Source organism: Scyliorhinus canicula, chromosome 3 (assembly GCF_902713615.1).
Source record: "Scyliorhinus canicula chromosome 3, sScyCan1.1, whole genome shotgun sequence".
In the NCBI taxonomy this organism is placed as follows: Eukaryota; Metazoa; Chordata; class Chondrichthyes; order Carcharhiniformes; family Scyliorhinidae; genus Scyliorhinus; species Scyliorhinus canicula.
Genome location: NC_052148.1, coordinates 35,229,811 through 35,243,588, shown reverse-complemented (window position 1 = coordinate 35,243,588; position 13,778 = coordinate 35,229,811). Strand labels below are relative to the sequence as shown.

General features: G+C 46.6%; 1 protein-coding gene and 1 pseudogene across 1 annotated transcript in view; one reads left to right on the top strand and one right to left on the bottom strand.

Moving 5' to 3' along the window:
* Positions 1 to 1,836: 1,836 nt before the first annotated feature.
* Positions 1,837 to 13,778, top strand: part of LOC119963902 (lysine-specific demethylase 3A-like) — a 97,319-nt gene continuing 85,377 nt past the window's right edge. Inside the window, exon 1 of the mRNA XM_038793294.1 lies at positions 1,837 to 2,407. Coding sequence (XP_038649222.1) covers positions 2,180 to 2,407 — 228 coding nt within the window. The 5' untranslated portion in view covers positions 1,837 to 2,179. The remainder of the gene's footprint in view (positions 2,408 to 13,778) is intronic.
* Positions 10,295 to 10,516, bottom strand: LOC119963984 (annotated as a pseudogene).

The following is a 13,778-nucleotide window of genomic DNA, read 5'->3' as shown; positions in this document are numbered from 1 at the left end:
CAGACTGGCTTCAAAAATCCCAGAAGGGCAATTCCCATTTTAAAGAGAAATCAATCTTTCAGGTCTACAGCTCTGCTGCTGGCTTTTCGTAATTCATTCACGGAATGTGGCCTCACTGGCCATGACAGTATTTATTGTCCATCTCAAATTGCCCTTCAGAAGGTGGTGGTGAGGTGCCTTCTTGAAACCTCTACACTCCCTGAGGTGTAAGTAGTGCTGTTAGGGAGGGGATTCCAGGGAAGAAGGCTATGCATTGAGTGTGCACCAACCCTCTGAAAGAGCATCCTACCCAGGCCCAATGTCCGCAATCACCGAGGGGCAAGTTAGCATAGTCAATCCAAAAAACCTGCACATCTTTGGACTCTGGGAGGAAACCGGAGCACCCAGAGAAAACCCATGCAGACACGGAGTGTGCAGACTTCCCACAGTCACCCGAGGTCAGATTCAAACCTGCAAACCACTGCTGCCAGTGCCAGGAATGGTGATATATTTCCAAGTCAGGATGGTGAGTGGCTTGGAGGGGAACCTCCAGGTGATGGCGTTCCCAGGTATCTGCTGCCCTTGTTCTGCTGTATGGTCGAGGTTGTGGGTTTGGAAGATGCTGTTCGAGGAGCCTTGGTGAGTTCCTGCAGTGGGTTATAGAAGGTATACACGGCTGCCACTGTGTGTTGGTGGTGGAGGGAGTGAATGTTTGTGGACAGGATGTCAATAAAACTGGCTGCTTTGTCCTGGATGGTGTAGAGCTTCTTGAATGTTGTTGGAGCTGCATTCATCCAGGCAAGTGGGGAGTCACACTCCTGACTTGTAGATGGACAGGCTTTGGGGAGTCAGGAGGTGAGTTATTCGCAGCCTCTGACCCACCCTTGTAGCCACAGTATTTATATGACTAGTCCAGTTCAGTTTCTGGTCAATGTTTACTCCCAGGATGTTGATGGTAGGGGATCTAGTGATGCTAAACCCATGGGGCAATGGTTCAATTCTCTGTTGTTGGAGATTGTCAATTCCTGGTGGAGTGGTTGAAATGAATGAAATTGAAAATCGCTTATTGTCACGAGTAGGCTTCAATGAAATTACTGTGAAAAGCCCCTAGTCGCCACATTCCGGCGCCTGTCCGGGGAGGCTGGTACGGGAATCGAACCGTGCTGCTGGCCTGCTTTATAAGCCAGCGAGTTAGCCTTGTGAGCTAAACCAGCCCCTAAACCAGGTTGGCGCTGCTACCTCACAGCGCCAGGGACCTAGGTTCAATTCGAACCTTGGGTCACTGTCTGTGTGGAGTTTGTATGTTCGCCCCATGTCTGCATGGATTTCCTACAAGTGCTTTGGTTTCCATCCAAAGATGTGTGGCTTAGGTGGATTGACCTTGCTAAATTGCCCTGTAGTGTCCAGGGATGTGCAGGTTAGGTGGGGTTATGCGGGGGGGGGGGGGGGGGGGGAGAGGGGGTGCTCTTTCAAAGGTTGGTGCGGACTCGGTGGGTCGAATGGACTCCTTCTGCACTGTAGGGGTTCTATGAATCTTAATGGCTGCTCAAGTTGGGGCCAAGAGTTTAGACAAATGATGCAAGCACCATCACTTAAGTCACTTTGCATTGGAAAGTTCCCTCTCCGCAGTTGTTCCAGGCCAGCTGAGTATTTCTCTTTTAATTCCAGCAGGTGCAGCATTCCGCTTTTTATGAGCACCAACAACAAGTGGGCGAACTAGGTAGACGAGGGGAGTAAGTTGCAACGGAAAAAGCTATTTCCAGGGGCGTCACATTGTACTGCGCTCTGTGGGCTGCAGAGGGCGGTTTTGGACCGGGCTGGCTCTCCTCCCCCCGCCCAGCCTGCTCGGTGGCTACGCACGGATCAGCACGTAGTGTGAACCTGCTCGCACCCCACCAAAACATTGTCGCCCGCCGCCTGCACGGGCTGACAGCAACCTGCTTTTGCAAAGCCCGCGGCGTCGGTGCCGCCTAGCAGTGCACCGCGAGCGGCCGGGACAAGCTGGCTGTCGGAGCTGCCCGGCCCGGGGCTTTGGGAAGGGCTGGAGGCGCCGAGCTATTTGGCAGCGAGGCCCCGGGACTGACAGCGGGGCGGAGGGTGAATGATTGACGCGGAGCCTGGAGTCCCCGCCCTCCCCAGCGGCCAATGGGCGGCCAGAGTTGGCTTGTTACAGCGGGTGCTCTGAATGTAGCCAGGTCGCATGCAGCCCGGTGCCCGGGTCAACGTTCTGAGGATGGAACGTTGGCACATGCCTCCGCTCGAGCAGCAGCAAGAAGGAGCTGCCCCCTTCGACCTGGTGGGAAGACGCTTCCTCTGCGTCCTCACCAGCTTCAGCCGGCAGGAGCTCGAGCGAATGTCAGAATGGGACTGGAGGGCAGGAATCATCAGAGCCGCTTCCCACAAGGATCTAGCAGACCCCGATCTGTCGGTGAGTGTGAACTTGGTAAAGTTCTATTTGAAATTCGAGCATTTGAAATTGTGAAACCTTTCAAAAAAGGAAAAACACGCCCACGACAAATACACATCGAAGGTGGTCAATCGATAATCTGCTCGATTTGGGGAATAAAAGTTGGGGCGGACTGTGGGCTAAAATATGCACATGTCCAACTCATTTCATTGAGTTATGGTATTTGAATCAACAGGCTGTGACTTTTTAAAGCTCGTGGAAAACATTTTTTTGGCGGTAAGAATAAAATGAATATAACTTACTCCCCTCCTTTTCCCACCGGTATCAATCAGCACTTTTTGCTGCTTTGGTTTTCAGAACTTTCCCTCAATAAATCTGATGTGCAATTGAATATTCCAGTTGGCTTGCTTATGATTGGTTTATAAGTTTTACCGAGATGAACTCGGAGGAGGAGAGCAAACGAGGCAGTTGTCGATCACTGAATGTACCTGATCTTTTTTTTATAACTAGCGTACTACATCGATCCAGCAGTGCAGCAATAAAAAGGGACAAGTCTCGACCTTGTTGGGCGTGGTTTTTTGAGTTGGGGATTAAACCAGCCCGAAACCAGCAACTCAAATCAGTGCCAGTGTGAAAGTCACATTCATGTGCTTGTCAGCAAAGCCAAGAGAACTTGCGTGTGGAGTGCCGATATTAAACACCATTCCAGCCGAGAAGATTCATCCGGCGTTTACTGGGGAAATTCGGGATATTATTAGATTAAAAGAAAAAGGCTGCATGTTGCAAAGATTATTGGTCAGCCTCAGGATTGGGAGACTTTCAGAAACCAGAAAAGGGAATCACAGAATTGTTGCAGTGCAGAAGGAGACTATTCGGCCCTTCCTATCGGCACTGATTTAGTTTGCTTCGTGTCATTCCCCTGTTTTATCTCCCTGTAACCCTGCACGTTCTTCCTTTTCATATAACAGTTGCCTCGATTGAACTTGCCTCTCCGGCACTCTCCAGTCCTAAAACACTCACCTGGATGAAAATGTATTTCCCTCTAGTCACCCTTTGCTTCTGTTGCCAATTAATTTCAACCTCTGCCCTCTCATTCTTTTTCCTTCAATAGTGGGTACAGTTTCTCTCTCGCTACTGAAAATGAAATGAAAATGAAAATCGCTTATTGTCACGAGTAGGCTTCAATGAAGTTACTGTGAAAAGCCCCTAGTCGCCACATTCCGGCGCCTGTCCGGGGAGGCTGGTACGGCTGTGTCCAGACAACTCATGATTTTGAATTACTCAATTAGAATCTCCTATCAGCCTTCTCTTCTCCAAGGATAATTCATTGTGATTTCGAGGGAATGCTGCATTTTTGAAGTTGCTGACATTTTTAGATCAGACATTAAACTGGAGCCCGAACTGAGGTCTTTTTCTTAAAAAAGACTAGGGAAGCCCTGGCCAACATTCAACATCCTTCAACAAATGCCACATGCTAGTCAGAGTAGAAATAGAATATATTGGATGAATATGTGACTGAAGAGATGGTGTGAGGGGGAGGATTTCAGATTCCTGGGAATTTGGGACTGGTTCTGGGGGAGGTGGGGCCTGTAAAAACTGGACAGGTTACACCTGGGCAGGACTGGTACTGATGTTCTTGGGTGGGTCTTGCAAGAGCGTTTGGGACATTTAAACTAATATGACGGGGACGGGAAACCTATGTAAGGATTCAGAGCAAGAGGAATCAAGAACAAGAGAAAAAGACAGAAAGGAGAATAAGAAAAGTGATAGGCAGAGAAATCAAGGGCCTGTATCAGATAATAATACTGTAAAAATAATAGGGATGGGGACAAGGTACATTAAAAGGACTAACCTTATGGTTTTGTGCCTGAACTTGCGGAGCATTCAAAATAAAATGGATTATTAAGTTGTGCAGATAGATGTAAAGGGATATGGTATAGTTGGGATTTGTTGATTAAAGAAGGTATTGATACAATATTGAGGAAAAATATTAGTACAGATGATGTGGAATCTGTCTGGGTCGTGTTAAGAAACATCAAGGGGTAAAACACATTCATAGGGGTGGTATACAGACCAGCAAACCAGTGGTAATGTTGGGAATAGCATAGATAGGAAATCAGAGCTGCATGTGAAGAAAGAACATCTGTGATTATGGGTGACTTCATTCTGCATTTAGATTGGGTGACTCAAATTAGTCACAGTCCAATAGAGGAGGAATTTCTGGAGTGTATACTGGATGGTTTTATTGACCAGTATGTTGAGAAACCAACAAGGGAATAGGCCACCTTGGACTGGGTGTTGCAATGAGAAAGGATGAGTTGGCAATCTTGTGAGAACCATTGCGGATGAGTGACCATAATATGGTATAATTCTTTATCAAGGTGAATAGTGAGGTAGTTGATTCTGATGGTGTAAGGCATGAGCTGGCTATGACAGACTGAGAAACATTACTGAAAGGAAGGACAGCAAACAGGCAATGAATAGGTGAACGCCCAAAAGTTGTTTATTCCTATTTGGCACAAGAGTAGAAAGGGAACTGTGGCTAAACCATGGCTTATAAGGAAAATTAGAGATAGTATTAGATTCTACAAATTAGCTAAAAAAAGCAATCGACTTGGGGATTGGGAACAGTTCAAAATTCAGGAATGGCAATTAAGAAACAGAAAATATAATTTTAAAGTAAACTAGCGGGGGAACCTAAAAACTGACTTAAAAGTTTATATAGGTTAAAAACTAATTTAGGCCCCTTACAATCAGAAACAGGGGAACACCTAACAGGGAACAATGAAATGGCCGAGGAACTAAATTCATACTTTGCTTCTGTAATCACAAAGGAAGACATCAAGTTTTAGGGAGGAGCTGAGTGAAGAAATGTTTATGAAATTAATGGGATTGAAGGTGGACAAATCTCCAGGGCATGATAATCTTCATCCCCGGAGTACATAAGGAAATGGCCCCACAAATAGTAGATCCATTAGTGGTCATTTTCCAAAATTCTTTGGACTCTGGAATGGTTCCTGCAGATTGGGGGGTAGCAAATTAACCACACTATTCAACAAGGGAGGTAGATCACGGCACCGAGGTCCCAGGTTTGATCCTGGCTCTGGGTCACTGTCCGTGTGGAGTTTGTACATTCTCTCCGTGTTTGCTTGGGTTTCACTCCCACAACCCAAAGATGTGCAGGGTAGGTGGATTGGCCATGCTAAATTGCCCTTTAATTGGAAAAAAATTAATTGGGTACTCTAAATTTAAAGAGAAAAAAAGGGAGGTAGAGAGAAAACAAAATACACCAGTGAGCCTAATGTCAGTAGGAGGAAAGTTGCTGGAGTCCATAATCTTTAAAAAAAAATTTTTTAGAGTACCCAATTAATTTTTTCCAATTAAGGGGCAATTATCATGGCCAATCACCTATCCGGCACATGAAATGAAATGAAAATCGCTTATTGTCACGAGTAGGCTTCAATGAAGTTACTGTGAAAAGCCCCTAGTCGCCACATTCCGGCGCCTGTCCGGGGAGGCTGGTACCCATCTTTTGGGTTGTGGGGGTGAGACACACGCAGACACGATGAGAATGTGCAAACTCCACACAGACAGTGACCAAGGCCAGGACCGAACCCAGATCCTCGGTGTAATGAGGCAGTAGTGTTCGCCACTGTGCCGCACTGCTGGAGTCCATTATCAAGGATTTCATAGCACAGCATTTGAAAAGCAGTGGTGTAAATCAGACAAAGTCATCATAGATTTACGAAAGAAAAATCCTACCTGACAAATCCACTAAAATTCTTTGAAGATTAACTAGTAGAGTTGACCAGGGAGAACTGGTGAATGTGGTTTCTTTAGACTTTCAGAAGGCTTTCAACAAGGTTTCACATAGCTGATCGATATGTAAAGTTAAAGTGCATGGGATTAAGGGTAGTGTCTAGAGATGGATAGAAAGCTGATTAGCAGACAGGAAGCAAAAAGCTGTAATAATTGGGTCTTTTTCTGATATGGCGGGACTGTCATTTGAGGAGAGACTAAATTGGTTAGGATTATATTCATTGGAGTTTAGAAAACTAAGAGAGGATCTCATAGAATCTTACAAAATTCTAATAGGATTAGACAGGGCAGATTAAGAAAGAATGTTCCCGATGGTGGGGGGGTCCAGAACTAAAGAACGAAGAACAAGACGGCTCAAGGACAGGCCCTTCAGGCCTGTATCGGTCATGATACTACCCTTGGTAGGTCTGAGGTGAGGAGACATTTCTTCACTCAAAGAGAGGTGAATCTGTGGAATTTACTACCACAGAAAATAATTGAGGCCAAAACATTGTGTAATTTCAAGAAGGAATTAGATATAGCTCTTGGGGCTAAAGGGGGCAAGGGATATGGGGGTAAGGCGGGATCAGGGTATTGAACTTGATGATCAGTCATGGTAACGTACGGCGGAGCAGGCTCGAAGAGCCGAATGGCCTCTTCCTGCTTCAATATCTATGTTTCTAACAACCACCATGAAAACAGATTAGCTGGTTATTCATCTTTGGTTTTTTCTCCAAAGAGCAACAGTGACTTCATCTCATAGTAACTTCGTAGTGCCTGTAAAGCACTTTGGCATTTCCTGGAGATATGAAAGATACTATATAAATGCAAGTTCACAGAATGGCTACAGCACCGAAGGAGGCCTTTCAGCCTGTTGTGTCTGTGCTGTCACCTAATCATCATCGCTTGAAGCAGAATTGAGTCCACATTTGTAAAGCATAGAAATAGCAGGAAAATGGGATTAGAATCGACAGCACCAGCACTAACACAGATGCACCTGCCCAGAAGGCTCCTTCAAGCCGTCAATTCGATGATAATTTAAAAGCTTGGCATCCCTGTATTAACCAGTTGCCAAGTAAAAACCAATCAAATATACAAATGTTTGTAAGTATATACACCGGAGAAATTATCATGGAATGAGGAAATGGTGGGACACAAAATAAAACATTTTGTCTTGTCTTCCCAGAGTAAGTAAAATTACATACCAGAAATAGGAGGTGACCAAAATATAATCTCAATTGGCTCCAGATCTTTAAAGGCGGATCCACCACTGGACTTTCTGTAAACTTCCCTGGGGTAAGTGGGAGTGGGGCAATGACAGCCCTCCCACCCGCCGATTTCTTTGGGTTCATAGAATATTATGAGCACATATAAAATCTGAAATTATTATATCCAGTTTATACAAAAATGTCTTGGGTAAAAATATCGAGAGGGAATGAAACAAATTATCACTAAAGCCCACTATTCACATCCATTGATCAGGTGCTGAACTGGATTAGCCGTGCAAGTTAAAAAAATATAAAAACTCGCTACAAAGCAGGTCAGAGGCTAGGAATCCTGCGGCGAGTAACTCTCTTCCTGACCCCCAAAGCCTGTCCACCACCTACGAAGCACTAGTCAGGAATGTGATGGAATACTCCCCACTTGCCTGGATGAGTACAACTCCAACAACACAAAAGAAGCTCAACATCAACTATCTACAAGATGCACTGCTGGAACTCACCAAGGCTCCTTAGACAGCACCTTCCAAATCCATGATCGTTACCATCTAGAAGGACAAGGCCAACAGATGCATGGGAGCACCAAAACCTGGAAGGTCCTCTCCAAGTCACACAATCCTGACTTGGAAATACATTGGCGTTACTTCACTGTCGCTGGGTCAAAATCCTGGAACTCACTCCCTAATAGCACTGTGGACTGCAACTCACCAGCACATTCAGGGCAATTGGGAAGGGTGGTAGATGCTGGCCTAGCCAGCAAAGTCCACATCCCATGAACGAATTAATAAAATATATTTTGCCCTGGCTGGGGGAATCTAGAACATGGAGGCACATCCTCAGGATAAGGGGTTGATCATTTGGAACTGAGATAGGAATCCTGTTCATTCAAAGAAATGTGTACCTTTTTGGAATTGTCTACCCCAGAGCTTGCTGGAACATATTCAAGGCTGGGATAAGTAAATTTTTTTAAAACCAGAAAATTGAGTGATTGGAGGAGCGAGGTGGCGGTGGGCAAATGGGAGTTGAAGAAGGTAAGCCATGATCATATGGTAGTGCAGGCTTGAGGGACCATATTTTGACCATGTCTACTCCTGTTCCTACTGCTTAAAAAGTTCTTATCGGAGAAATTACAGTACAATCTCTACCACTCTTATCATTCCCAATAAACTAAACTTAGCCTCCGAATTACTGAGATCAACTGATTTCATATCATAGTTTACAGCAAGACATGGTCGAAATATTTTCCAGTTCTGACATAGAAATTGTTCTGTCTTAATGTTTAGGACTGTTTAACTTTCCGGGATTAGCAGGTAGCAATGCAGAACATACATGTATGTAGCATCTTTTATGCTTCAGAGTGAAGAAAGGAAAAGAGTAGCCAGCTTTTGTGAGATGGCTGGTGAGATGATTGGAAATTAACTCTGATTCTCTCTCCACATGTGCTGCCCGCCCTTGCGTTTTCTGTTTGTATTTCTGAATCCTAGGTCCTTGTGGTCCAGGGCAGCTTTCTCCCAAACTAACTCCAGTGCCATAGTCAGGCCTGATATAGTGTTCCAAAATGATATTGCTTTTCTTCCGGTTTCTAGGAGATGCTTGCCCAGAAGGAAAAGAACAGTATATATTGGGGAATGACCCGTGCTGGTCTGATCTGGCCTTCTGTACCTTAAAATAGGACCTCCATTTTGGACAATTACCAATCATTTCCAGTTTTACTCCAGGTAGCTGAGGTTAGAAGCTGAATGATTGAAACTGCAACCCACTACATTTGTACACTCTGCCACTATTTATAAAGTCACAAGTCTTGCATGCTAAGCTAACAGCCTTATGAACCTGTCCTGCAATCTTCAAAAAATTGTGAGCCCCTAAGTATTTAGGATCATAAGAAATAGCAGCAAGAGCCAATCGAGCCTGCTCCGTCATTCAGTAAGATCATGGCTGATCTGAATGCAGCCGTAACACTACTTTCCTCCCTGTCACCCCCAGCGCCGGCCCTAGGGTTGCTGGCGCCCCCGGCAAGCTGAACTTCGGCGCCCTTGTGGGGGGGGGGGGGGGGGGGGCGGCCGAGGGGGGGCGGGGCCGGGGGGGGGGCGAGGGGAGGGGCGGGGCCGAGGGGGAGGGGCGGGGCCGAGGGGGGTGGGGCCGAGGGGGGTGGGGCCGAGGGGGAGGGGGGGAAGGGGGGGGCGACCCGAGGGGGGGAGGGGGGGGCGGACCCGAGGGGGGGAGGGGGGCGGACCCGAGGGGCGGCGGACCCGAGACGGGGGGCGGGCCCGAGAGGGGGGGGCGGACCGAGAGGGGGGGCGGGGGGGGGCGGACCCGAGAGGGGGAGGGGGGGGCGGACCCGAGGGGGGGAGGGGGGCGGACCCGAGGGGCGGCGGACCCGAGACGGGGGGCGGGCCCGAGAGGGGGGGGGCGGACCGAGAGGGGGGGCGGGGGGGGGGGGCGGACCCGAGAGGGGGGCGGACCCGGGGGGGCGGGGGGGGGGCGGACCCGAGAGGGGGGCGGACCCGGGGGGGCCCGCGCATGCGCTGGTTGGCACCGGCCCAACTGCGCATGCGCGGGACCCGAGTCTCTGGCGCCCCTAGCACATGGCGCCCCGGGCGACTGCCCGAGTTGCCGGTGCCTTGAGCCGGCCCTGGTCACCCCTTAACCCATGACTCCTTTGTCCATGACTGTACATATGATCAGCACCATTCGCGACTCCTCTGATAATGATGCAGTCCATGTCCAAATGCAGCAAGACCTAGACAGTACTAAACCCCCCCCCCCTCCCCCACTTCCTTAGGCACCCCCTTCTAAACGCACGACCACTACAAAAATTAAGGGCAATTTAGCATGGTCAGTCTGCCTACCCTGCACATCTTTGGGTAGTGGGGGTGAGACCCATGCAAACAATTTTTGTTTTACTTTTTCTGAGTTACAAAGCCAGGGCTCGGAGTGTGGTCGGAGCGAACCCCTAATCCAGCTCCTTGCCTGCTCTAAAAACCAATTCAAATTCAAATTCAAATTCAAATTGAATCCAATTCATGGTCCCCACAAGAGAGACATACCAGATCTGAGCCAAAAGGCAGAGCAGATACTATGCTTGATCTTAGCCAAAAGGCCGAGAAGCGATTGACCCACGCAGGCAAGGGGAGAATGTGCAACCTCCACACGGACAATGACCTGGGTCCTCAGCGATGTGTGGCAGCAGTGCTAACCACTGCGCCACCATGCCGTCCCATACTATTTAGGACAAGAGCACCAGATACCTGGGAACACCAGCACCTGGAGATTTCCTTCCAAGTCATTCACCATGCAGACTTGGAAATTTATCGCCTTTCCTTCACTGTGTCTACACCTCAGGGACTGATGGTTCAAGAAGACAGTTCACCACCACCTTCTGAAGGGCAACTAGGGATGGGCAAAAAATGATCTGATGAAGAACCAACTGGACTTGAAATGTTAACTTGTTTTCTCTCCCTCCAGATGCTGCCAGAACCTCTTGGTTTTTCCAGCATCCTGATTGTTTCAGATTCTAGCCTCTGTAGTGTTTTACTTATTTAAGTGCTTTTGGGGTGTGGTCACTTGTAATGTAGGAAACACACTCAACAACCAACTACAAACAACAATGTGACAATAACCAGTTTCTTGTGTGATGTCGATTTGAGGGATAAGTGCTGGCTCAAACGTCTGGTATACTCTCTGCTCTGCTTCCAAATAGCTACACCCACCTGAATGGGCAGATGGTTTAACACAAGTTCATAATTCAAAGGAGGGAACAAAACAGAAGTAAAACATAAAATTATCATTGTAACTGTTTTTGTAGAGTTCTTCTGTTGCAAAGGCATAAAATTGGTTACAAATTTGAAGTCAACTTAATGATTAGAGCAGGGATTTTCAAACTCAAAGCTGCGTCCCGCAGGTGGGTCGTGCAGCAATCCGTCGTGGCGTTCCGGATCGCGGAAGGAACGACCATAACCAGCTTTTAAAAATGCCGGCTGCGACTGACTTTCGAGATTGCCGGCTATCCTACGCTGGATTTGGCAGTGTGCAGGTCCGGAACCCAGGCGGACGGAGACCGGCGCCTCCTAACATTAGCAAATTGTCCCATGGCCAGTTTTCTTTAAACAAACGACGGAGTCCTCCCACCGGAATTGGAAGGTAGAGAGAGCAGGTCACGCTCCTCATACACTGATGTCATGTGTTTTGGGTGCAAAATCACCAAGCCGAGATTCCTCCAATTTGTAGCTGCTAGCAATGAAGAACTGAAAATGGATCGTTTTGTGATAAGGAAAAGAGGGCCAAAGAGACGAATGGCAAGGATCTCACAACTAAATCTGCTGCAGAGATCTGCTCAGGACAGTTCACAGCAGGACAAAGCAGTTCTGATGTGAGCCCCAGGGCCTCTGGTGAACAACTCGTTAAGAAGGAGCTGAAATCAGGAAAAAAGCAGTATAAAGATGATTTTTTTAAGGTGTGGCTTTATTAATTATGCCAGTGCTAATCAGGATAGAAAGCCCATGTGTGTTTATATGTACTGGCAAATGAAAGTTTAAAATCACCAAAACTTCAAAGCTGTTTGAAGACTAAACATGGTGAGTTCGAGGACAAACCTCTTGATATTTTTCAAAGGATACAGCGAGAACTTAAGTCCTCAGCAGAAATGTTACTCCAGGGTCCATACCTTGCAGCTGACACAAAATGAAGAAACTGAACTTCTGCACCTCACCTGTGACAGCACCTTTAAAACACGCTGCAAGTCGATAAGGCTGTCAGCATTCTGCAGTAGCATCTCTGAGGAGTGTCCAGTGCTGAGTAAAACAAGCATTTTGTTGCTTTTGCCCTTCACAACGACCTACATGTGCGAGGTTGGATTTTCTGTCCTCACAAAGATGAAGACAGCGCAAAGGAATCGGCTGAACTCTGCACCCGATATGCGCATAGCCCTCCTCCTGTGTACATGATTGGAGTGTGATTGTGAAGACCAACCAGGCTCACCTGTCGCATTAAAGGTGAGAGAAAACGGAGGGTCCTGAAGGTTGGCTAGCATGGGTGCTGAAGAATGGCCGGTTGGTAAAACTGGGTCCCGGCAAAATAGTTTGGAAAAATACTGGATTAGAGTAAATAACGGGTTAAATACGTTTGAAAGGGTGAGAAGCCCTCTAGGCAGAGCTGCCCAATATTTATCTGAATAAAACTTTGTTTGCTGTTGTATGTTAATTATGAATCTTTTAACCAGAGGAGGAGGTGAAAATAAATTATGGGGTGGGTTGATTGACTGTTCTCTGCATACATAACATGTACAGCACAGAAACAAACTGTTTGACCTCTGCAATAGTGTTTATGCCCCATTGTAAGCCTCCTCCCACCTTACTGGGGAGGTGGTGGTGTTGTGCTACTGTCACTGGACTAGTGAACAAGAGAACCAGAGTAATGCTCTGGGACCCAGGTTCAAATGTGACTGCTGCAGATGGTGCAATTTGAATTCAATAAAAATCTGGAATTAAAAGTCTAATGATGATCATGAAACTATTGTCGATTGTCGGAAAAAACCATCCTTTAGGGAATGAAATCTGCCGTCCTTACCTAGTCTGGCCTACGTGCGACTCCAGACCCACAGCAATGTTGTTGACTCTTAACTGCCCCCACAGCCTGTGATGCCCACGTCCCATGAACAGATTAAAAAAAAAAATTCTTACCCTGTCAGTGTAGACCTTTCTTCCTTGTATATAGATCTAGCGTCGTCGTTTAAGGTGAAATAGCGGGTTGAAAGATAGGAACTTTACGGTGATATTATGAATGAGTTTTATTTTAAGATGTTGCTGCTTCCTGCTAGACATTTCTTTCCCAGCAAAAATTGCATAGATGATCAAACATTCAAATTATTTTTTTCAATTTAAAACCTATCTTGCCTGCTGTGCTGTCGGTCTGGGAAATTCAGTGGACCTTCGCATAAATTGCTATTGTTACAGAAATAAAACGTCCCAACTGCTAGACTATGAAAAATGCTGATGCCCATTTTTATAAAGTTTATTGTAAGCCACAGTCAATGCAATAGTCTATTTTATTTTTGCTTCCACCATTGAAGGTGGCAGAGGTATTGTGTTTACCTATGTTTAGAAACAATATTTGCCAAAAGCTATTGGATGGATTTCAACAATACTTAGTGCACAGGTAGGGTATGTCCGAGAAAGAACTGATTAGCTTATTGGCAAGGATGCATAGCCGGACCTGGAATTTAAAAAAAAGGGATCAATTAACATTGCTAGAAAGGGCACATTGGCTTTTAAAAAAAAAATTAGTGTACCCAATTAATTTTTTCCAATTAAGCAGCAATTTAGCGTGGCCAATCCACCTACCCTGCACATAGAACATAGAACAGTACAGTACAGCAC